The sequence below is a fragment of the Arvicanthis niloticus genome, chromosome 3 (genome assembly GCF_011762505.2).
Source record: "Arvicanthis niloticus isolate mArvNil1 chromosome 3, mArvNil1.pat.X, whole genome shotgun sequence".
Classification (NCBI taxonomy): Eukaryota; Metazoa; Chordata; class Mammalia; order Rodentia; family Muridae; genus Arvicanthis; species Arvicanthis niloticus.
In genome coordinates this window covers 49,395,835-49,420,890 of record NC_047660.1, presented here as the reverse complement: position 1 = coordinate 49,420,890, position 25,056 = coordinate 49,395,835, and the positions used below count along the sequence as shown (strand labels likewise).

Here is a 25,056-nt window from a genome sequence, read left to right as displayed (position 1 = left end):
CACTTGGGAGGCAGAAGCAGGTGGACCTCTGAGTTTGAGGCCAGCCTGGTCTACATTCTATATAGTGAGTTCCAGGTCAACCAGGGATTTACAGAAAAACCATGTCTTTAAAAACCAATAAATAAATAAATAAATAAATAAATAAATAAATAACAGCTACCGGGCATGGTAGTACCATACTATATTTATTTTTAGCACCCTGTTGAAAAGATATTAGTGGAGACTTTTCTATTAGTAAGCTGGTGAGGTTCTTACTTCTCCAAAGTCCCAAACGGTTCAAGTACATACACAACCTTAAGGGCACTGCTATGGAGGTCTCCCAGTTTACTCAGGATGAAAGCACTTGGCTTCCAACGGTGCTGCCCATGACACGCACAATAATAAAGGAGTAACTTTAACTTTTGCTTCTCTTTGAAGGAAAAGCCACTTAATAAGCAAACCATATTCTTTCAGACAGAACTATACACATACATTGTTTTTATTTCACACCACAGTGCCCAATTGTTTGGCTCTGAAACTGAAAAACAAGGGAAGGGCATCAGGTATAGAAAGTACACTCTGGCATTACAGTTAAGTACCTGTTCTACCTAAAGAGAAGAGGAGCGCTAGGAACAGTAACTTCTAAAGACAAACTCAAAACACTTCCAGAGAAATCCAGAAAGTGGAATGTGCTCCACATAAAGACTCGGTTTTCAGTCTGTTCTTTTACACTGCAGGTCTCAGCCTGGCCTTGGTCATAGACTCCAAAACCCAGGGGTGTATTTGAGGACCCCAACACTTATCCCTCGCCAACTCTGGGTGCTACACCAAACTAAAGGTTTTCCTGGTGTTGTCTTCAACCCCAGGGCCTGGCCTGGCTTGCAGAGCGCTGCCCCCCAACTCCCACAGCCCCATAGCCCCACAGTCCTGCTTCAGTCCTTCACACTGAGGCTCTCCTAGCACTGTCATTTAAAATGAATATTTCTGCTCAGTACCCACCATCCATCCACCTAACATAAATAGATACATACAAATTTGAAAAGGTTAAGTAAAATTAGCTTTTAAAACCCAGTAAAGCAAGAAATGATCCATTTAAGCCTGAAGAAACTTGGAAGATTCTGAAACAAAAGGAAAAAAATAACACAGAAAACCAGTGCTTCCCCCAAATACTGAAGCCCACAGGCCCTAGGAAAACTTCCTACATGACTAGACTCAGGTGAGAGTGTCACATTCACCCAAGCCAACTTTGGGAAGCCTGAAACTTTGGGATTTTGAAAATTTCCAAGCAACACCAGCCCACAGCTAGAAGAGACTCTTGTGTAATCTCATTTACAGACTTTTGCAGAAAAAAACCTACACTCCATCCAGAATGTTATAGGTCTGCTGAATCCTTTCCATGTGTTCTAATTGAATTTATTCAAGATTAGTCACAAAGGACAGAAGTGTGTGCATGCACATGAACGTATGCATCAGTCAGGCTGGAGGAAAGCAATCTGATGCTTGTAAATAACTAAGGTCCAGAAAAGCAGCAGCAGCTGGACTCTCAGGAAGCCAGGGAATGGCCAGACTCACAGCCCTCGGTCAAGAGGGCTCACACGCCTGACTGTGCCTCACACTGGTTTTACTACACATCTTTCACACATGCAGACAGCTGCTCTCTCTGAAACACTATGCTGCACAGTAACTCCTTTAAGATGGCTGCAATGACTTCCTATCACTTCTGGCACCACAAACAGGATGGTCCTGTAGGCATAACCTCTGGGACTGATGCTCATGCTGCCGTGGGGGCTATTTTTTACTTTCTGCACTTCTGTAGTAGGGGGATTTGACATGCTAAGAACATGTGCATCACTGACCTGTCTGCATGCATCCCCATGCTCGGCAGAGGAGCAGCACTGCTGACAGACTCTGCTCTGTCAAGGCAGCTGGCAGCTGCTACTTAGAAACTTGCTTCCTTGACACCAGGCTTTGGTTTTGTGATGGGCTTTGTGGGAACAGTGGGTTTTTTTTTTTTTTTTTTTTTTTGTTTTTTGAGACAGGGTCTCACTCTGTAATCTTGACTAACCTGGAACTCACCATGTAGTCCAGGCTGGCCTTGAACTAAAGATTCCTCTGTTTCAGTCTCCCAAGTGCTGGGATAACAGGCATGTACCACAACACTCTACTATAATATCAGGGTTAAAAGAAGAACAGAAATCTAATTCTACAAGGATGGAGAAAGAGAAAATGCAAACATAAAACTCCACTGCCACTGCTGTTGGTTCTGTAAGAATGAGCTGAGCTGGAGTCCAGCTGCTCCTTGCAGCCGATGTCCAAGTTCCCAGTTACAGGAAGAACAGGTTCTCACATAGCTGGATGGCTGGCTCATGATGCAAAATCTGTCCAGACAGGAAAGCTAGCTTGTGGGCATACTTGCAAGGAGCTGGAACTCGGATGGTACCAGGCCAATTCCAGTACATGTGGCATAGTTTGAAAGTCAACCTAAAGTTAAAAAGAAAATGAGTTCTTTATCGCTTCTACCTCCACCTAGGGGTGAAAAGGATTTCACTCTTGGAGATATAACACATAGCACTCCTACCAACAGACTGGGGGATTCTGGGAAACCTAATGTTGTTTTTCAGGAATTGTTAGTTTTATATTTCTTTCTTTGGTTTGGTTTGGGGTACAGGTTCTCAACTATCTAGCTTAGGCTGGCTGGTAACTCCACTAGCCCAGGTTGGCTTTGAGCTGCCAGTAATCTTCCTGTCTCAGCTTCTCAAGTGCTGGGATTATAGGTATGAGCCACAAGGTCTGAGAGAGAAACCATTATTTTTCATCTGGAATTGTTTCTATTTCCACATAAGCCAAAGGATGGGTAAAGTAAGCAATCGTGAGTGTGTTGGCATCTCTGTGGTATGTATGTATGAGGGCTGGAGGAGTAGCTCCGCAGATAAAGAGCATTGGCTGCTCTTCCAGAAGACCCGGGTTTGGTTCCCAGCAACCACATGACCGCTCACAAGCATTTGTAACTCTAGTTCCAGGGGATCTGATACCCTTTTCTGACCTCCACAAGGACCAAACACACATGTGATATACATATATGCATGCAGGCAAAACACTATACATATAAAATACAATAAAAGCAGAAAAATGCCACATAGGAAAAGGCTATAAAAGGGCATTTACCAGTCTGTTGGGTCTATACATCATAAATGGAGTAGTATATCATAGTCATTTGCAGCAGTTATCTGTTTTTCCATCTGGTTAGCTACCCAGCTAGGTTTTTGAGACAAGGTCTTATTATGTAGCAGTGACTGGCCTGGAATTAACTATGTCCTTCAGGCTGATGATTCTATATTATTCACTGACTTCAGCTTCCTGAGTGATAAAATTATAAACATGTGCTACTACATGAAGCTAGAAAGCATGTAGTGTGCCCCTGTAATCCCTGCTACTTAGAAGGCTAAGAGACCAGCCAGGTGTAGTGGTGCATGCCTTTAATCCAAGAACTCAGGAGGCAGAGGCAGGCAGAATCTTTGTGAGTTCAAGGCCAGCCTGTAGGGTGAGTTCTAGAGCAGCCAGGGATACACAAAGAAACCCTGTCTCAAAAAACAAACAAACAAAGCCAGCCTAAGCAAGGTAGCAAGATCATTTTTCAAAATTATTTCTTTAATGATTTACTTATTTTTATTTTATGTGCATTGTTGTTTTACCTACATGTATGTCCTTGTGAAGATGTTTGATCCCTGGGACTGAAATTACAGACAGTTATAAGTTGCCATGTGGGTACTGAAAATTAAATCCAAGTCTTATAGAAGAGCAGCCAGTGCTCTTAACCAGTGAGCCATCTCTCCACCCACATAAGACCATTTTTCCAAAATTAATTAATACCAGTGCTTTATAATTCACAGAAATGAAGGTGTTAGTTATCTACATTTTCTTAAAGTTCTTCAAGTGATTTTAAGCAGGATTAGAAATTATTCCTCAAAAACATACCACTATTATCAAGATCTAGGAGTATCAAGGGGTAAAATATTGGTCTAGGGAGCTGGCTTGGTTAATAAAGTGCTTACTGTACAAGCACAAGCATGGGGGCCTGAATTCAGTCCCAGCAACTATTTGAGGTGATCCTGTAATCTTAACATAGGAAATGGAGACCTTATTTAATTTGACCTCTAGATCCCAGTGAGAAATACTGTCTCAAAATCAAGGTAGACAGCTGCTAAGACACTTGGTGTTGAACTCAGCCTCCATACCAATGCACAAATGCAGATGTGTATGTGTGTGTGTGTATATGTGTGTGTGTGTGTGTGTGTGTGTGATATGCTAGCATACACAACACATGATAGGAGAAAAATATCTTGAGGGGCATTGACTAGTGACTTAACTATTAGGATAAACAGCAAGAACAAGTATGTTTCTGACAGACTCACCTCTGCATGTGATCAGGGCTCAGATTTGCAGTGTTGAGAACACAGATGTAGTGTGTAGGTATGCCACAGCCCTGTCGCACATGATGGGCAAGAAGGTAGAAATCCACCCTAGCAAGGAAAGAGCACCAACTAGTGAGATGACTGGAAGGCATTCTGAAGATCGCTGTAGCCCCATTGGACAAGGCTCAGAAAGGAAAATGACAAAGTCAATACAAAAAAGCACACTGGTATGTGCGTAGGCTCACGGATGTAATCTCAGCACTGGGGAGGCCGAGGAGGAGGTTGTGTATCTGGTGAGGGCAGCCTGCACTACACAGAGATTTTGGGAGATATTGTATGGGTTACACGAGACCCTACTTCAAAAAGAAGAAAGGAGACAGAATATACCTAAAGAAGTAAAAGCTTTGTTATTTAAAAAAAATTAGGGCTCTGGACACAGCTTAATGGTGAACTGCTTGTCTGGCATTTACAAGGCATAAGGTTCGATCCCCAGTGGCAAAATGTGTGCATATGTGGCTGTATACTTGTGTGTATGTATATCTGTGGGTGATAAAAGCGAGCCCATATTCACACTAAGCTCCACCACTGGGCTCAGCCAAAGCTTGCTTTTTTCGAGACAAATATGAGGATTCCATTCCACACCTGTCCCAGAGTATTCAAGCAACAGACAACTTCTGCAGCTTCTTCTTCTTCAACTGAGGACCCCTGTTTTGCCTACTTACCACTCACAGCTGGTTATGGTATGATCGACCACAGTCCCAGGGGAAGGGGTTACAAAGTGATCAGGAGCAGCAAGGTACAGATTGGTGCTGATTTTCTTCTGAACTACAAACACCACCATCTTGGGGTGGTAGTTATCAAAGGCTTCAAAGCACTTCTGCAACTGAGGAATCTCATAGTTGGCAACTGTCTTTAGCTGGCCATCAGACACTCCATCTCGGTACACCACAATCTTCTCGGGGAGACAATGGTTCACCTGAAATGATACATGGAGGAGGTGACTCCAAAGGCTCTGGGCTCAAGGGCCACAGTGAAAAAAACCTCACACTTATCCTGCAGGATGGAGACTTGGCAATTGGGAACTCTTGCAGTAAGCTCCAGAGTATATGGCTGCCCAGCATGCCAAAGCTTATAACCCCTCCTAGATTTGCTCGGAGGAGCAAACAGGCCTAAAACAGCCACAGTGCTATAAAATATGAAAGCAAGTCACAGAAGTTACAAGTCACATGCTCACTACCTACCCTCAAACAGAGTGAACAACACTCAAAGGTAATGGCAGGAGACAGACATGGTTGCACACACCTACAATGCCAGCACTTAAAAGTCTGAGACAGGAGGATCACCATAATTTCTAGGGTATCATACAGTGAAATCTTGTTTCACAAAAAAATAAAGGAAGGAAAGAAGGAAGGGATAGAGGAATTAAGGACTCAAAAGATTTTCTAAAAAGATAGTGTCCATGAGTCAGTGGTTATTTGATTTGGATTTAATGCTGACAACTGTCCAGGAAAAGAACCTGGAACTATTACAGAAAGTCTAAGACAGCAGTTTTCAACTTGTGGGTTATGACCACTCTGGGGTTCAAGCAACCCTTCCACAGAAGTCCCATATCATATATTCTCCATATCAGATATTTACATTATGATTCATAACAGTAGCAAAATAAAGCTATAAAGTCACAACAAAAATAATTTTATGGTTGGTTATCACAACTTAAACTTATTAAAGGGTTGCAGCATTAGGACAGTTGAGAACCATTTGTCTAACACACACATATATATATGTTAAGATTTTGACATATAAGTAACATCCAAAGTTATCCTATGATCCAGCAGAATGTTAAATCCATTTATGATAAGAAAGTAGGCAGGTTCTCACTACATTAGCTAGGAGTGCATTTGGTTCCATTTTAAATTAGAAATTCCCTCGAAACTGATTTGCTTGACTTCAGTTCTGATTACAGTTTAACGTACTCACATTCCAGGTTCTTGTCCCTTAATAGATACATCATGAGTAAAGCTTAAATACTTACTACATTCTTTAAAGGTGACTCTACATGAAAATTTTATATCAAAAAACTCTTTTCCAAAAATTAACTTGCTGAGCATGGCAGCACATGCTTTTAATCCCAGCTCTTTAAAGCCCAAGGCAAGAAGATTGCTATGAATTTGAGGCCAGCATAGGCTGCACAATAAGTTTCTGGTTAGCCCAGACTATGGGGCAAAATCTGACCTCAAACATCCTCCCTCCAGCCATCTTTTAAGTTTTAGTTCAGTGTTTCAAGCTGGGTGTATGGTGGTGTATGCCTTTAGCTCAGCACTCCAGGGGCAGAGTTACCTAAATACAGAAGCAAGTGTATCTCTGTGAGTTCAAGATCAAATTGCCTACACAGTGAGTTCCAGACCAGCCAGGGCTATATAGTGAGATCCTGTTTCAAAAACAAAACAACAACAAAACAATAAATATCCTCTTTCCTGAGATACCTCAAATATTTCAACATTTACAAACATCTTTATAGTCACTGGAGCTATTGTCCCTGATTGTGGTACTTTTTTTTCTGCCTCACATCCTCCTCCTCTTTTGTGGCAGGACTTTAGTCCCAGTAACAGTCTTGTATACAGACTGACCTCAAAGTCTCCAGCCTCTAAACCAGGGTTTCTCAGCCCCAGCGGGCCAGCATTTGGAGATGGGTGAGTGTTCATTGTTAGCGCTGCCCTGTGCTCTGTGGATCAGTGTTTACTGCTGCCCCAGGTCTCTGCCAGTCATAAGTGGAAGTGTTTCTAGATAACTGCCCCAGTAGGGAGCTATGGCTTTAGCCACAGAGCACACAGAAAACTCAAGCCACATTCAGAAGATGATGCACTGTGGGAAGAGGGCAATGAGTCTAGAGCTCAGACGGGCCTTTTACAAATAAGCAGAGAAAGGACACTGGACTTGGGGTCAGGAGCTCTGGGACTGAGTCTGACTCCACTGCTAGCTGTGGGTTCAAATACTGTTTTCTGTTGAAAAACTAAGTAAAAAAGATCACCTCACCATGTTCTCAAGGTGGAGAGGAAAAGACGTTATATGCACATGGATAAAGAGCTTGGTGTGCTAGCATGATCTCTAGTGCTCATATAAAAAATCAGGTACAACAGTATGCACCTGTAAACTCAAGCCTTGGGGAAGAAAGACAGGAGAATCTGAGAGACTCAGACCAGCCCATGCAGCCCAACCAGTAAGCTCCAGGTTCTATCAGAGTGTCTGTTTCAAAAGACAGACAGACTGTGATGAAGACAGACAGACAGATACACACACACACACACACACACACGTATAATATATATTTTAACATAAATATATACAAAGGCTGTAGAGGCTGGATGTGGCAGTAAATGTCTATAATCCTAGCATGTAAAACACTGAGGCAGGGGGATTGTGAATTTAAGGCCAGGCAGAGTTACACAGCCTGAGACCTTGTTTCAAACTATCTTTTGTTGTCAAAGTTGAGACCAAGCTAGGTCAAGAAAATACTTGGAAGCACAGAGAAAGCACATAATAAAATAAGTGGAGTGAAAAAATGGAATCAAATTCACCTGGAGTGTTTTCTTCCACCACCTTGGTGTTTAGCCTGTGCTAACATGTCAGTGAGTGTTTGGCACCAGACTATGTCAGCTTCCAGCCGAACTGAGAGACCAGTTTCGAGCTATGGACATACAGAAAAATGTAACCCTAGTTAACAATGTTAAAATCCTCTGGGTCACCTAGTCTGTCCTTACTTCCTAAGCTATAAACTGGTAGTCTAGGGAAGAAGAGTTACTATATAAGGCTAATCACAAGCCTAAAAGATAACTGTTAAAGGTATATTGTAGAACCCATCATGCTCTGGACACATAGCACACTAAATGGCCAGTGTAGGCCTGTGCTTACCTATTCTGATGCTCCTGGCATTGGGCGTAGTGCAAACGGTTCAGTGGGCAGTACAGGTGCTGAGCTGAATGCTATTTTACATGACGTGATACTCATTCACAAAATTAACATGTAATGGCCACTAAATATGTGTCATTGCACTGTCTTAGAAAATTGCAAAATTTATTTTGTCTGTCCATTTGAAGACAGGGTCTCATCCAGTGCAGGCTGGCCTCAAATTTACTTATGTAACTGAGGCTTGCCTAGAACTGTTAATCCTTCTGTCTCTACCCCCAACTCTCTTGGCTCTGTAAAATTATTATTATTTTTTTTTTAAATTGTTTTTTATTTATTATATATACAACATTCTGCCTGCATGTATGCCTGCAGGCCAGAAGAGGGCACCAGATCTCATTACAGAAGGTTGTGAACCACCATGTGGTTGCTGGGAATTAAACTCAGGATCTCTGGAAGAACAGCCAGTGTTCTTAACCTCTAAGCCATCTCTCCAGCCCTGCAAAATTATTTTAATACCATCCAAATACTCATGGAACTCAAATGAGACCTGGAAACCAGACACATAAAGCAAATATCCCCGATACAATGACAATACCATCATAGAGAAGTAAGATGATATGGCAGAAGTTCAGCTGCCAAGTGCTTATCTAGCACTCACGAAGCCCTGTGTTCCATCTCGAGCACCAGATAAAATGGACACCAGGTGTGGTGGTACGTACCTGTAATCCCAGAACTCAGGAGATGGCGGGAGAAGGATCAAAAGTTCAAGGCCAGTTTCAGCTACACAGTGATTTTGGGGGCCACCCAACGTTACCTGAGAACCTATCTCAAACATAATAAAACAGAAACTGCTGAGGGAATGGGAGAGCGGAAGGGGGAAGCCCCTGTCAGCACATATGGAATATGGGTGACAGACAACTCGGGCAGCCAGAGTGGGGGGTATCAGGTGAGCAGCAGTAAAGCTAGGCTGTGCCTGCAAAAGGCACGATGCTGAAGAGACACCAAATGGCCAGCTCTACTTGTAAGGTTCCTCCATTGACAGACTGTAAGAACAAGCAGAAAAGGAAGAAGAGAGACTGGCAAGCAATCCCTTCAACTTAAGAGTCCCAAAGACACAGAAGAGCTAAGTATGGTGGTGCACACCTATAATCCCAGCATAGGAGAGGCTGAGACAGGAGGTCATCCAGGGCTAAATGGTAAGACTACATGAAGAAGAAAAACAAAAAAGACATAGTAAATCTTCATTCCCATAGTACAATTAGAAAAATTTAAGTCAGACCTATTTGTTGGGACTATTAAAAATCATTAAATTTTAGTTTCATTAACTTCTATAGGGAGGAGCTGTCACAGTACACAGTGAACTTGGAAAGTGTCCAGACGAATTCAAGAGGAGAGGGAGGAAGATGAGTGCTGGGAACATTCACTAGGTCAAGAAGAACCAGACAGAATCAGCTAGGAAGGAGCTCAGTGCACTTGCTCGCCTGTGTTGTGAGTACTGAAGACAGTGTTCACCTAGCATATGCAAAGCCCTGGGTTCCATTTCCAGCAGCATAGGGAAGGCTAGACAAACTGGTGACAATGCTGGGCACAAGAGGAGCACACATGCGTCAGTCAGGTAGATACCCCCCAGACAACATTCATTTGCTTAAAGTAACACTGAACCACAAGCTCCTCCCAATTATGTGAAGAAAGGGAAGGTGAAATTAAAATGCAGAGACAACATTGTCTCACAGGCCACAGGAACTTCCCCATTTTATTTCCAGGATCAGATGTTCATCAAAAATGCCCAGGAGCTGGACATGGCAACAGACTACTTTAATCCCAATAATCGAGGCTAATACAAGAGGGAATAGGAACCCCACAGGAAGACCAACAGAATGAACTAATCTGGACCCTTGGGGCTCTCAAAAGAGTCTGAACCACCAACCAAAGAGCATACATACACAGATTGGACCTAGGCCTCTCTGTGGGTCCTGAGCAACTAGAGCAAGGGCTATCCCAAAAGCGGTTGCCTGAATGTGGGATATGTTCTTCTAGCTAGGCTGCCTTGTCTGACTTCAGTGGGAGAGGCAGTATCTAGCCTCACAGAGACCTGAAGTGCCAGGGTAGGGAGATACCTGGGGGGTGGGGGGAAGGCTCCCTCCCACTCAGAGGAGAAGGGGAAGGGGAATGGGAGAAGTATCGTGGGAGGGGCTGATCAGGAGGGGGACATTGAGCAGGATGTAGAGTGAATAAGTAAAAAAATTAAAAGAAGAAAAAGAAGGAGGAGGAGGAAGAGGAGGAGGAGGAGGAGGAGGAGGAGGAGGAGGAGGAGGAGGAGGAGGAGGAGGAGGAGGAGGAGAAAGGGAAAAAAAGCAAAGCTGGGCAGTGGTGGTGCACGCCTTTAATCCCAGCACTTGGGAGGCAGAGGCAGGCCGATTTCTGAGTTCAAGGCCAGTGTGGTCTACAGAGTGAGTTCCAGGACAGCCAGGGCTACACAGAGAAACCCTGTCTCAAAAAAAAAACAAAAAGAAAGGAAAGGAAAGGAGAGGAGAGGAGAAAGAGGAAAGAGGAAAGAGGAAAAAGAAAGAGGAAAAAGAGGAAAAAGGAAAGGAAAGGGGAAAAAAGGCTCAAAGACAGACTGGGCAACAGAGTTAGACCCACATAGACACCGACTCTACCCAAAGCAAATAAGTGTAAAACAGAAAAAGCACTCCAGTCCCTGGGTTGAATCAGCCAGAGGCTGAAGCATCTCTGCAGCCATTTCAGTTTGCACTGTCAGAGCTCAAGCCAGAGCTGTTAAAGCTCAAATCAAATAACAGATCGAGTCAGGATCAGGGGCTTAGTCATGAGAGAGAAAGCTGCAGAGGCAGGTGTCCACTGCTTTGATTTTCACACCTGAGTGGGAGGTGACACTGGTGCTCAAACATTAAGGCTGGAGTGGCCAGGAAGCACATGTGTAGACCATGTAGCTACTTGGACACAAGTTTTAGGAGCTCAATGAACTGGATGTGCTAGACAAGGGGTTCTCAGGATGGGCTCTGTGAAAACCCTTTTCTCTTGCTGGAGATGAAACCAGTCACTAAACTTTGTCCTAAGAGGATCCTGAGACATTTTCATGAGAAATCTTGACGTAAATTACAATAGCATTTTGCAGAGTAAATGATGTGCTACCAGTCTTACTGGAAACAATTCTTTGTTTTTGTGGTTTTGGTTTTTTGAGACAGGGCTTCTCTGGGTAGTCCTAGCTGTCCTGGGTCTCACTACTACTGGACATATTTCTAACTCATAAGTCAAATATAGCCATTTGCAAACATGTAAAAGAAAAAAGAAACGGAGTTTGCCTCACTCAAACTTTAGTAATTACCTTTCCTTTGAAATGCCATTTACGCTAATATACATTGAACTTGGTATTTTTGTTTTGTGACATGGTCTTATGTAGCCCAGGCTCCTTTCAAATACTGTATGTAGCTGAGCATGACTGACTTCTGATCTGCCTGCTTCCTACTCTCAAGAGCTAGGTCCCAACATATAGTTAAAACATTTTCTTTCTTCCCTCCCTTCCTCCCTCTTTTTCCTTCCTTCCTTCTTCACTAACAGGGACTTCACTAACAGGGCCACATGCTGGGCAATTGTTCAACTTCTGATTTAGGTCCCTAGTCTTCATTTTACTTTCTGAATCCCAATCCCACTAACTTGTCCTACATGGCCTTGAATTTACTTGGTGATCTAGGCAGGCCAGGTACTCTTGGTAATCTTCCCGCCTCATCCTCCTCAATGCTGGGATTATAGACATGCACCACTATGCCTGGTCTCTCGTTTCTTTTTAGCACTGAGAAGGCTTTCATCATCTGGCTGTGCCAGTATTTATCCATTCACCCACTGAAGGGTACCCTGGCTGCTTCCAGGTCTCCACATAGTTTATTGTGAGCTCCTAAATTTTCAACTTGTTTGAGCAAGATTCCTAGATCATGAGGTAAGATTGTAATTAGTTGTGTAATGGCAAACTGAGCATTCTGATGGCTCTATATCACACCAGCTTCTGATGTTCCAAGTCTGGACTGTGCCATTTTCACAATACAGTAGGCCATTGTTACTGTGTAAGGCTCTAAGGGCATGGCTGACAATCTTTCCATGTGCTTATTTGCCATCTGGTGATATTCTTTCACGTGAGTTTTGGTCTTTTGTCTGTTTGGGAGGAAAGAGAAGTATAATGAGACAGAGCTTTCCTATGTACGTAGCCAAACCTTGGCTGGCCTGGTATTTACCACGTGCAAAGGGCGGGGACTGGGGTGGGGGTAGGCTCAAAGCCAAGGCAAAAATCCTACCTTTACCCATGTGCTAGGATTACCAGTGTGTGCCACCATGCCCAACTGCTAAACTCTACCACTTCCCCCATCCCTGGAGCTTGTGCACAGGCCAGACTGGAATCCAACACACAATACAGTCCTCCAAGTGCTGAATTCTACATTTGCAGCCATGAGCCATCAGTGATTTATATAAAATGCAAAAGCAGCTGGCTGTGTTTTGCATCTTTAGAAAGAATCGTTATTTTTGTCAGTTGCATGTATGAGTCTATGTGTCAGGGTGTGTGCATTATTTTAGGTGCCTGCAGAGGGCAGTTCCAGTTGCGCTGGAACTGGAGTTACAGGTGATTGTGAGCCACCTGATTAAGGTGCTGGGAATCAAACTTAGGAATGAGTCCTCTATAAGGGCAATGTGAACTCTTAACTATTGAGCCGCCGTCGCTCTAGCTCCTGGGTCTTGCACTTTAAGCACAGGTATATGAGGCACTGTGAGTTAACTTCTGTGAAATAAAGGCTGTGCAAAGATTATTATTCCCTTTTTTTGCATGTCTAGGCCAGCTGTTCTAGCAGCACTTGTTGGAGGACTTCAGTTTCCCACTGACTTGGCTCCATCCCTTTCTCAAAGGTTATACAACTACACTTGTCTAATATATTTCTAGGCTGCTCTTTTCTCTTGAACTCCCTGCTTAACTTCCTGTGAGTATCACACAGTCCCAACTACCATAGCTTTATGGTTAAATGTTTACAATCTGTAGCACCAGTCTTCAGACTGTCCTTTGGTGTTGTGTTGGCTAGTCTGTGTCTTGATTCTCCACATAAATCTTAGAATCACTTTGCTGATATCCAAAAAGAACTTGCTGAGATTCCACTGAATCTGACATTATAACTAAGAACTGATGCCTTGATGATCTCTAGTCTAATGAACATACAGTTCTTTTTCTTTATCAGTTTAATAGCTTTCCAAATATGAATCTTATGGGTCATGTATATGTAGGGATACATACATACATACCACACACACACAAACACCATATATATATATATATATATATATATATATATATATACACACACACACATACATATATATACGTATAATACATATGTATATATATATATATATATATATATATATATATATATATATACACACACACACATATATATCAAGAGAGGGAGAGATACACAGGCAGAGACAGGGTATCACTCTGTTGCTCTGGCTGGCCCAGAATGCACTGCATAGGCCAGGTTAGCCTTCAATTCATATAGCTCTATAGTCAGGTTAAAGTTCCAGCCAATCAGAGGCTCACAGTGGAACTCAGATTTTAATATCTGAAGCAGGAGGTACCCAAACCATATCCAAGTCAGGGTTCTATCTTTCTAAACATATTTTAAGATTTATTTATATGAATTTTGCCTGCATTGTATGTTCAGCATGTGCGTGCTGCCTGGTGCCCTCAGAGTTCAGAAGAGGATGCCAGAGCCTCTGGAACTGGAAAGGGGTGGTTGTAAACTACCATGTGGGGGCTGGGTCCTCTGCAGAAGCAGTGAGTGCTCTTAACCACTGAGACATCTCTCCATCCCCAACTGTTTCCCTTCATTTAAAACTGAACTTCAGACAAACCCACAAATATCACTGCCATTCAAGACCAAAAGTGATAGTGCTGAAGAGAAATAAACTTCAGTTTCTTTTCTTTACTGCATTAGTTCTAAATGAAGGACTTCTATTTGTTTGTTTGTTTTTTTGTGGTTTTTCGAGACAGGGTTTCTCTGTGTAGCCCTGGCTGTCCTGGAACTCACTCGGTAGACCAGGCTGGCCTCGAACTCAAAAATCCGCCTGCCTCTGCCTCCCAAGTGCTGGGATTAAAGGCGTGCGCCACCACCACCCGGCTATGAAGGACTTCTAAAATGAAGCTGCAATGAACAGAAACTGGAGGGACAGGAAGCTACCTTTGTTTGCAGTGAGCATGATTATTGCTGTTGTATAACCACCAGGCGGCTTTACTAAAGCTATGTATGCAAGGCTAATTCAGAAGGGGACTTCAATCTATGTCAAAGACAACAACAAGACCTACGCAGGTCCTTCATGGAAAACCTCTCCATCTAGTGGTAGCACACTCATGAGAAACTTAAAGCTAGCTGCTGCTCCTCTAAGATGAAGAATATAATAGTAGTTTTCCCATGACTATTCTTACCCAAAAACCACAACTAGGTGGTTGCAAACAACAGACATTTGTTATCTCATGCTTTGAAAGTTGCAAGATGAAAGCAAGATGTAAGTAGTGGGCCGAGCTCAGTTAGTAGAGTGCCGGCCTAGCATGCACAAGCCCATGTCTGATCCCAGCACTCATAATAGATGTGTGGTGGTACACTCCTGGAATCCCTGTGCTTGGGAGGTAGAGGCAAGATGATCAGAAACTCAACGTCTCCAGGACAGCCAAGGCTATTACAGAAAAACCCTGTCACAAAAAACCAAAAAAAAAAAAACCAAAAAAAAAAAAAAGAAACTCAACGTCATCCTTGGCTTACACAGTGAGTGTCCAGCCAGACTGGAATACATGAGACCCATTTTATTGTTACTGGCTTTTTTAAGTTTAGTTTTTGTGTCCACTGGAGTTTTGCCTGCCTGTATGTCCTTGTGACAGTGTTAGAATCCCTGAAACTGAAGTTACAGACAGTTGTGAGCTGTCACGTAGGAACTTAAATCACTGAGCCATGTTTCTAGCCTCTGTTGTTGCTGTTTTAAAACAGGGTTTTCCTGTGTAGCCCTGGCTGTTTTTAAATTGCTTATTCCTTTAACCATTTCTATCTTTTACCTAGAGTTTCTTTTTCCCATGAACAATGTTGTATTTTAGTTTACTTCAGTGTAAATCTGATAAGGATGGCGTCTCTATTTCTCATTTTTCTGCACATCTTTCACCTTTACTAATGGAAGTCATTTTCAGTGTACTCTGGATCCAGGGTTGGTGGTCACTGTCTTTCATCACTTTGAAGCTATTCCTTTATACCTTATGGCTTCACTGTTTCTGTTGACAAGTTATCTAGCAATCCATTAAAGATATAACCTCTTCTTTACTCTCTCAATTTATGTGTATTTTATGTTTATTCACAAGTTTTTTATAATGTGTCTTTGCATGTATATATATGTGCATGTATATATGTGGGTATATATATATATACACACAAATATTTTATCTCCTGAGATCTGTTGGACTTCGTGTGTGTGTGTATGTGTTTGTGTGTGTGAAGGGGGGAGGGATGGAGAGAGAGAGGGAGAGACAGAGGATGAGAGAGAAAAAAAAGAGAGAGAACACAAGAGAGAATACAAAGAGAGCTCAGAGAGATCCAAGAGATTGAGACCAACTAACTGACCAACCAGGTTTCACTAGGGACCCTAGTACAGGCTAGCTAGCCTTGTACTCAGGATCCTCCTGCATATGCCTCCTGAGTGTTGGGACTGCAGGCGCACCCTGCACCTGCTTCCTGAGTGCTAGGATCACAAGCGCATGGTGCATCTGCCTGCTTGCTGGGCTTTCTCAACTGATGATTTGGCATCCTCAGTGTATAGACCACTGCTTCTTCACTACTGCCTTCTCAGGTACTGCTTTGAATCTTGTGATTTGTTTTTGTTTTTTGTTGCCTTTGAACCATTTGAACCATTTCTATGTGTATTCTGTATTCTAACCCCACACTCCCCGTATCTACTGGCTTTCCTCGGTTTTTTGGTTTGGTTTGGTTTTTGTTTGTTTGATTTTAGCTTTTGTATCTCTGTGCTTCAATCTGATTACTTTCTTCTTGCCTTTCTTTAGCTGTATTTTAAATCAATGTTATAAACAGTTTTGGATGGTAGCATCCCTGTCCACTTCCTGAATTTCTAAGCAGACATCCTACCCTTCACAGCCTCTCAGAATGCGACTCTTATTTTAGATAATGACACAAATACTTAGGTAAGAATGTGTGAAAACCCATTTACGGGACAAAGAAAGAAGACAGGAGAAATCAACCCTACTGCCAGCTTCACCTGAAAGTTCTTGCCTCAGCAAATAAATGTCTGCTCTTTGAGCCCTCCACCCAGGATACTTTGTTATAGCCTCCTTAACATATAACACACACACACACACATCTATGGAGTGTGCAATCTCAGTTACTATAGTTTTCATGTCTAAAATTGTAGATTTCAAAGCTTTCAGTTCATTGTCCAAATTCTTAGTGCTATTATTTTTATCTCTTTGAAGATCTTAAGTTGTTTTTATTTACTCGTTAACTTTATTCTTTTTAACATTTATTTATTTGGGGGTAGGTGGCTATGTGTATTACAATGTGGTATGATATGTATGTGCATGCGTTGGTGTGGTGTATGTATGCTATAGGAACAGGTTCTCTTCTACCATGGAGGCTCCAGGGATCAAATTCAGACAGTCTGGTTGTTGGCAAGTGACTTTAGCCACTAGGCCATTTGATGACCTTTATATGTGTTTTCACTACTCCCCTCCTCCAAATACTGATGGACCATCAAGAGCACTCCTACAAAGTATTTCAATTACAGAATAAGGACCACCAAGAAGACAATAAGAACAGTGGGTAAGATCATCAAAATCAGTTTTGTTTGAGTCTGTGTTTTAAAAGCATCTCACTATATAGCTGTATAGCCCTGGCTGGCCTTGAACTTGCTATGGTTGCCATGCCCCAACTTGTGAGTGCAGGGATTGCTCTGGAGTATTTAACCTGCTCTACTGCTTCCCTTCCCCACTGCACCCTTGCCCCCATGGTAACTGAAAATCAGCCAGCACCATGGGACATGAAGAAAAGAAGAAATCCCTGAGGTTGGGTTCAGAGGCACACACGTGTACTCTCAGCACTCGGGCAGCTTAAGCAGAGCAGTCATAGAGCCTGGGCCACACAGTGAACTCAAGGCCAGTGTGAGCCTTGAAGCAACTCTGCCATTCATTAGCTATTAAGCTATCAGAATAGAGGTATCACAGGCTGCATGTAAGAAACACTACAAAGATTATAGAGTGAAATCAATCCCAAGGGCTATTAATCAAGCCACCACACCCATGTAAGCATCCCAGTGAACCTGTGAATACCAAGGCTCAGGTGAGTAGTCAGGGCTGGCAGTTCTCCATATGCCTTATCATATCTTGGTACCAGGAAACAAAGTGTTCTGCCTTCACAAGGAGAGAACTATTGAAGTTCTTTGTGTAGTACTTCCTGATTCAGTCAGTGCATTCCTTCTCCTAGATGACTATAATCTGTATCCTTTCTTAAAATGAACCCCAATTGGACATGGATATAACAGCTTTTAGTGAGTTCTTTATCTCTTTAGTGAATTATCAAAACTGAGCAAGATTTGGTGAACCACCCAAACTTCCAGCTGGTGGGCCTTCCAAGTGGGGCAGGCAAAGTAAACTTCATTGTTCAGCCCTAAATTCTTATTTCAACAATGACATTTCTGAAACTAACATTTGTTAGGAAAGAGCATTAGATATGAAAAATAGGAGACAAAAGATTAGGAAACTTCCATCTAGAAAATAAGAAAAAGTAAAAGAAAAAATAAGAGGAACTCATCGAAAGAATGAACAGGAAAACACCCTCAAAGCCAGATATAGTGGTGCATGCCTTTAATCCCTGCACTTGTGAGGCAGAGGCAGGTTAAGATTCTATGAGTTCAAGGGCAGCCTGATCTACATATGGAGTTCCACTACAGCCAGGAGGACACAGAGAAAACGACCTTGTCTCAAAAAACAAAATCCAAAACACAACAATAAACACAAAACCCCAGTGAGAGGTCTGGAGCACAGCATAAAGCATTTATCTAGCTTGCACTGATAAAGCCCTGAGTCTGATCCCAAATACCACCCAAACAGAGAAGGGTGGGTAATGATATAAATAACATCTAAGTTGGCAGACTATGATAACCAGTAACAGTACAGAACACAGAACCTTGGAGAAGAACACAACTTGATCATTCTAACCAAGGGAGGGAACAGTGAGGGGAAATAGGAAAGTGCCACAGATGTCATTATCAAGTTAGGCCCTAGAAGACAGACAGAGCTTGCAAGGATACAGTAATAAGAAAAGAAATATCAGAGCTTGGTGATAAATTACCATATCATTTGGATCTTCTGAGACACACAAATCCATATTGTCTGATATGTGACAGACACTAAGAATCTTAATTCCAATGCCGGGCGGTGGTGGTGCACGCCTTTAATCCCAGCACTTGGGAGGCAGAGGCAGGCGGATTTCTGAGTTTGAGGCCAGCCTGGTCTACAGAGTGAGTTCCAGGACAGTCAGGGCTACACAGAGAAACCCTGTCTTGAAAAAAAAAAAAAAAAAAAAAAAAAAGAATCTTAATTCCATAAGAGACTAACTTCAGTCACATGGAATCTTAAGTTTCCAATGGCCTACCTGCTATGCAAAGGCCACAGTGGCCCTAAGAATGGATGCCACTTATCACTGCTTTGATGTCTTAGCCAGCACAAAACTCACAAACTTATTTGTTCACTCTTCTAGACCTTGTATCAGCTTAATGACAGCAACTCTCCCTGGGTAGCATTCTTTGAAATTATGAGAAGTGAATTACAGTGAAGCTTTTGTCCTAAACCAAAATGAACAGTCAGCAGCTAATGGCAGTCATAAACAGTTGAGTAAATTAATAAGTTTTAACTGCTGAAATTTACTTCCAATTCAGGCAGTAAGGACATGGGAATTATGTCTGCAGGTACCAGCTGGTCAAACAGTCAAATCATTATTACTTAACAAACCAGGTGCAGTGCTGGCTCTACAAGCTGCTGTACAGAGCAGAAGTCTGAGACGGGGTTCTGCGCTCTCTACCAAGCTACAGCGTTCTGACTATTTGAAGGCCTCCTTTGCTCCCCTATGTCAGATATCTGCTCAAAACTTAAATAGGTGTCCCTTAAAATGCAGTAATGTCAGGATTTCTCATTTCCTCACCTCATAATACTTTTTCAAGGAGCCCACCAGGCAGAGCTTCAGGCTGTCCACAATCTCCTGATGCGGCATCTGGAACACCACCCTCGAGTACCATTTGGTGAGTGTGCTAGGCAGGTGGGGAGGAGGAGGAGAGACACAGAGAGCTCAGTGAGCAGCCACCCCCACACAAAGGTCTGTGCTCTGCTATCTGCACACAGCGTTCCTTTTGAATCAACACATATCATCTACTTGTCAAATGCATTTCTGGGGTCAGTACAAGGCGCTAGCAGCCTCTGTCCTCTCCACGGGTGCAGAGTACAGGGAGCAGACTGGTGCCTGTGATGAGTGTCAACCACACTGCAAATCCAGATTTGAGGACAGAGGAACTTAGTGCTTCGTGTACTAGGATAGAATACTGATTCTATCCTAGATTCATCTGATGGATTTATAGTAAGATCAGGCATCAAAATGAGGTAGGCAACAATAATAATACTGCTATATTTGCTTACAGATTTATGCTGGCAACGAAGCCAACCACAGAGCGCATGCCTCTGCTGGGGTCGTGGTACACATCCATTCCAATCACCATTAATTGTTTCTAGGGTAAAAAACAAAGACAAAAACAAAAGCAGAACTCAAACTCAAACACTCCACTGCTCCATCTTTGTCATCTCAAAGCCAAAGCAGCTCTTGTCTTATTTACATAAGAAAACAAACTCTGCAAAAGAGCAATGACTACAATCAACTCTTTCTAAACACAAAGAACAAAGCCAGATCTAGACTAGAGATCAGCAAATACTTCCTATAAAAGGATAAATAAGTAAATCTGCAGGTTTTGAGAGCTGAAAGTCTCTCCAGGAACCCTGTAACTCTGCCTTTTGACTACAGTGGAAGACGGATGCATCTGATGCATCCGATGCTGTGTGTTCCAAAGAAAGTGTACTTAAATACTGAGAACTGAATTTCAGATAATCTTCGTATGTCAGGAAATGTTGACCTTATTTTTTTCACCATTTAAAAATGTAAAGTGCATTCTCAGCTCATGGTCTGTCTAGTAACATGCAGCAAGGCAGCTGGACTCCTGAGTCCACACTGAGAGCAAGGATGACAGGATGGGAAAGAGCACTAAACACACACATTTCTACATCACTCACCAGCGGAATATCCACTCCCCAGAGCTCACCACCCAGTTTACAGTTTATCTGAAGTAAAATTTTCTGAGCCACACTCCGAAGCCTGGTGGGTTGACCAATGGTTCGGACATTGATGACCTATTGTGACAGGACCAGAACATCATCAGCCTTTTAGAAAATGTTAACAGCTCTAAAGTATCAACATCACTAGGCTCCATGCCCTACCTCTGTCCCTTTCATCAAGGAAATCGAAATCAGAGGATGCTCAATTCCCTCCTTCTCAATGGCACAGTATTTGTGTACAGCTGCCCCATACCCTCCTGTACACCCAGATCTCCATTATTAGTAGGACTTAACATAATCACTAAGTCTGTAAATAGTTGCTAATCCTGCATTGTTTAGGGAATAAGCACAAGGGTTTCCCTTGTGAGTTTGATAAGTTTAGTAGAGGTATAATTTTCTTTCAGAATGTTTTTAAACTATGTTTTAAACTATGAATCAGCTAATGAAAAATCCACAGATAGGCCAGCTATGGTGGCATGCTTATAACTCCAGCACTTTTGTATGTGGAGGAGGTAAGGCAGGAGGAATAGAAATTTAAGGTCATCTTTGTATACGCAGGAAGTTTGGGACTAGCCTTGGCTACACGAGACTGTCTCAAAAGACCACTAATAGTTGAGAACTGAGTATACTATATTAAGAAGCTTGAATTGTATGTTATTAATAATTCTAATTCTAGGGTCATTAGGAATATATACACATCATAGGCATATGAACATACAAAAACTTTCAAAATTATCTTATTCAAAGTGACATTTTTAAAGTTACCTATGAAAAATATTTTCCCTTCTCAGAATGAAGCCTACATGTCCAGTCTCAGTCATGAGGAAGGACCAGGGAGTGTGAGGAGCAAAAGAGCTCTTACAAGAGCTACCTGCTGCTGCTGGCTCATTCTAATCAGAACCTTCGGCATAAGGCTCTTCCCATGCCAGCCTGAAATGGCTATTTCAGCTTCCAGAGCTTTAGAGACACTGAGCTGTAGCTCTACCTTAGGCTCAAGGCCCATGGACTCCATTTCCACTCACCTGGGAGGGCACTGGGGACTGCACACAGCACAGCTTCTTGATGGCTCCATAGAGATCATCACGCGTGCCCATGATGATGCAAACAACCATTTGTATCTTCCCCTAGAGGAGACAAGAATACACTGCCAGGATCTGATCACTTTGGGGACTTTCTTGGGACACAGATAAGGTAGACGGAACTGAAAAACAAATGGTGGACATTCCCACCAGAATCCTTTGAATCTGAACTATCGTTTGGCTTGGGTTGCTGTTCACAGACAGATGATACATTACTAACACCTAGAGCTGGCCATGACTACTCATGTTTATTTACTAGGAGTCTTAAGATTCTAAAAAAAAAAGGCCAGAGTTAGAAGTATGCAAGGTTTCTATAACTGCCTCTCAACCTTCCCCCAGTGGCTTTCCTGTGCTCTTCAGTGAACTAAGCGTGTCAGACCACAGACCTTCAGTTGAGGAAGTGTGGCTACACGGAAGTATGCAGAGCCACACAGAAAAGGAACAAGGCCAAGTCCACAGTAGCTATTCCTCACTTTCTGTCTAGGGAGAACAGACACTGCCAGCAACATCCCTGGCAGGAGCCTCTATCTCCTAAGACTCTTAGCCAATGTCAAAACAGAGTACCTTCCAAGACGGGGATGTCAAACAGAGAATACCACAATACAAAGAAACTCCAACTCGAGGACTAATCTTCCCAGACAATTCAATTCACCAGACTTGGGCTCAAAGCTAATTTATTTCCAAAGACTTTTCTTTTACCTCCATCCTTTCCTTTGACTTCCTCCTCTGTTTACAAAGGGCTGGATGGCTCAGTGGTTAGGAGCACTTGCTGCTCTTGCCACTCTTGTAGAGGACCTAGGTACAAATCCTAGGGCCCACATGACAGCTCACAAAAGTCTGTAACTCCTGTTCTAGGTATCCTGAGGCCTGATTTGGCATCCTCAGGTGCCAAGCACACACACTGTGGACTGACATACATGCAGGCAATATACACACATAAAAATTTTAAATATTTTTATTTACAAAGAGATCACAAGGCAAAGTCTGGAAGCTGAAATGGGAGTACTCAGATCCAGTGTTCTGATCAGTTATCAGAATGAGCTAATGTGTCTATGGCCAAGTTCATCACCGGGGCAATGTGCATCCTGGCCAGACCATTCTGTTACAACTCAAAACTGCATTCAGAAAGACAGCACTTGGCACAAGTAGTTGGTTCCTGAGCACAACATGTTCTACAGATAATGAACTAAGTCAGCTGTTCTTTCAGCCAATTTCATAAGGAAAAGGCTAAAGACAGCACACACGAGTAAACCAATACAGAATGAGAGACATAAGTAGCCAAAGGGCATGAAGAACACAGCTTCATGTGAGAATGAAAAGGATGCAGGCTCCTGGACATCATTAACAGACTAATAATAATCCAGATAATTTGAGATTGAGCATCCAAGTACTTTTAGAGACCTTGTAAGTTTGCTCCAATTAAGTTATTTTGTTACCTCAACTCCCAGTAAGGACTGAATGGTCCGGATATAGGTCTCTATTCGGTCATCCTTCAGTTCAACCCAGGCTGGGGGGCTTATGCGCATGCCAATGGGCCCGGCTATCTTTTCCAACATGTTAACCAGTTCTCTGGCTTGGTCCATTGCTCTCTTTGGATAAAAGAGTGCCCAGAAATGCATGGGAATCTAGGAATAAGAACATGGTGTAGTTAGACTTGGGAGATTTTGCTATAAAGAAGAAATAACTTTACACTCCTTCTGCTTGAGTCCTTCTGTCTTATATAATTTCTATCATTCTCATAGACTTATAAATATTAACAGTCTTATAATGGAATAACAATAAAAACTGATCCACAACCATACCCAATAATACGAAAGAAATTTATGAACACAAGGCTAAAGAAAGAAGTTGGACATAAAAGACTATTCACTCTTTAATTCAATTCTGATACATACACACACACTCACCCACATCACACACATACACACACACACACTCTCTCTCTCTCTCTCACCCACATACACACATACACACACACACACACTCTCTCTCTCTCTCTCTCTCTCTCTCTCTCTCTCTCTCACCCACATACACACATACACACACACACACTCACCCACATACACAGTACAAAACCAGACGAAAAGACTTATGTTTTTCAGGGCAGCTGTTATCCCAGGGAATGGGGTGGAAATCATCAGGAAATATGGTGAGGGGTCAAGCTCATCTATACATTTCTGTTTCTTAACCCTTGGTGTTGGTTATATAGGTCTATTTAATTTGTAAAAATCAAGTGTGCTTTTTGTTATGCTGTATTTCAATAAATCTTTAAAAGCTAATGGTTTTTTTTTTTTTTTTTTTTACATATGGCCACAATGACCAGCATTCAGAATGTTGGTTGAAATATTCATAAATACCATCTGCTATTTTATACTTTGATGCAAATAACACCTAGTTGTCTTAGAGGAGTACTGTTTTAATTTGACTGTCTTCTACGGATAAAAATAACCCTGGGAATTCCCAGGGGCAAAGAGGAAGAGAGAAGAAAAAAGGAAGAGCAGCTGATGGGCTGACGCAGAGGAATCACCATGGTAACATAGTTCCTTCCCTTCAGCCTGTGGTCAGACAGAGGGCTTCCCTCCAGCACTGCTCTGCTATAAGGCCTTGCTTAGCAAGTCACTCAGGGTGGAGTTTGGATGACTCTTCCTCTCAAGGAAGACACAGATCACCCATTTCCACGCTTTGTGAACACTGATTCTCCAGCACTTCAGAGTTCACTCACAGTCAGGATGGAAGCATCTCTGGTCACCTCCTTAACCCAGTTCAGGTCCTCCGATGTAACAAACGAAGTGTTCCTTAAGTTAATCCTCTCCATTGGTAGAAGACGACCTTCAATCTGCACAGAAAAGACAGTGCTGCTGACATGGAGCCTGCTACAGTCTTCAAGAAAACAATGCTCCTGCTGACTCTGACCTCTCAGCCATACACTTGACCTATTACATCCCCACACCTTTCTCCTTCTCTCTTTTATAGTCTTGCTGGCCTCCGACTTGCTGCTTGGTGAACAGAGGGTCAATTTGAGAACAGCCATCACACCACTATACCACATGGCCTCTGCACTGTGGCTCAAGACTGGCCAAAACTTAGTTGTCAGATTTGCCAGCAAGTGTATTTACCTGCTAGCATCACTGGAATCATTTTCTAATAAAAAAAATTATCTCTGTGTATGTTTAATGTGTATGCAAGTTTGTGTGTATGTACTGCATATGTACGTGTTTGTGTGTATGTGTGTAGGTCAATGGTTCATATCAAATGTTTTCTA

General features: G+C 42.5%; 1 protein-coding gene across 1 annotated transcript in view; it reads right to left on the bottom strand.

Annotated features, from left to right (window-relative positions):
• Positions 1-2,011: 2,011 nt before the first annotated feature.
• Positions 2,012-25,056, bottom strand: part of Piwil2 (piwi like RNA-mediated gene silencing 2) — a 58,121-nt gene continuing 35,076 nt past the window's right edge. Inside the window, exons 15-23 of the mRNA XM_034498906.2 lie at positions 24,517-24,630; positions 23,231-23,419; positions 21,738-21,839; positions 20,674-20,790; positions 20,029-20,117; positions 19,541-19,646; positions 5,114-5,367; positions 4,392-4,499; positions 2,012-2,460 (exon numbers count right to left, since the gene is read on the bottom strand). Coding sequence (XP_034354797.1) covers positions 2,304-2,460; positions 4,392-4,499; positions 5,114-5,367; positions 19,541-19,646; positions 20,029-20,117; positions 20,674-20,790; positions 21,738-21,839; positions 23,231-23,419; positions 24,517-24,630 — 1,236 coding nt within the window. The 3' untranslated portion in view covers positions 2,012-2,303. The remainder of the gene's footprint in view (positions 2,461-4,391; positions 4,500-5,113; positions 5,368-19,540; positions 19,647-20,028; positions 20,118-20,673; positions 20,791-21,737; positions 21,840-23,230; positions 23,420-24,516; positions 24,631-25,056) is intronic.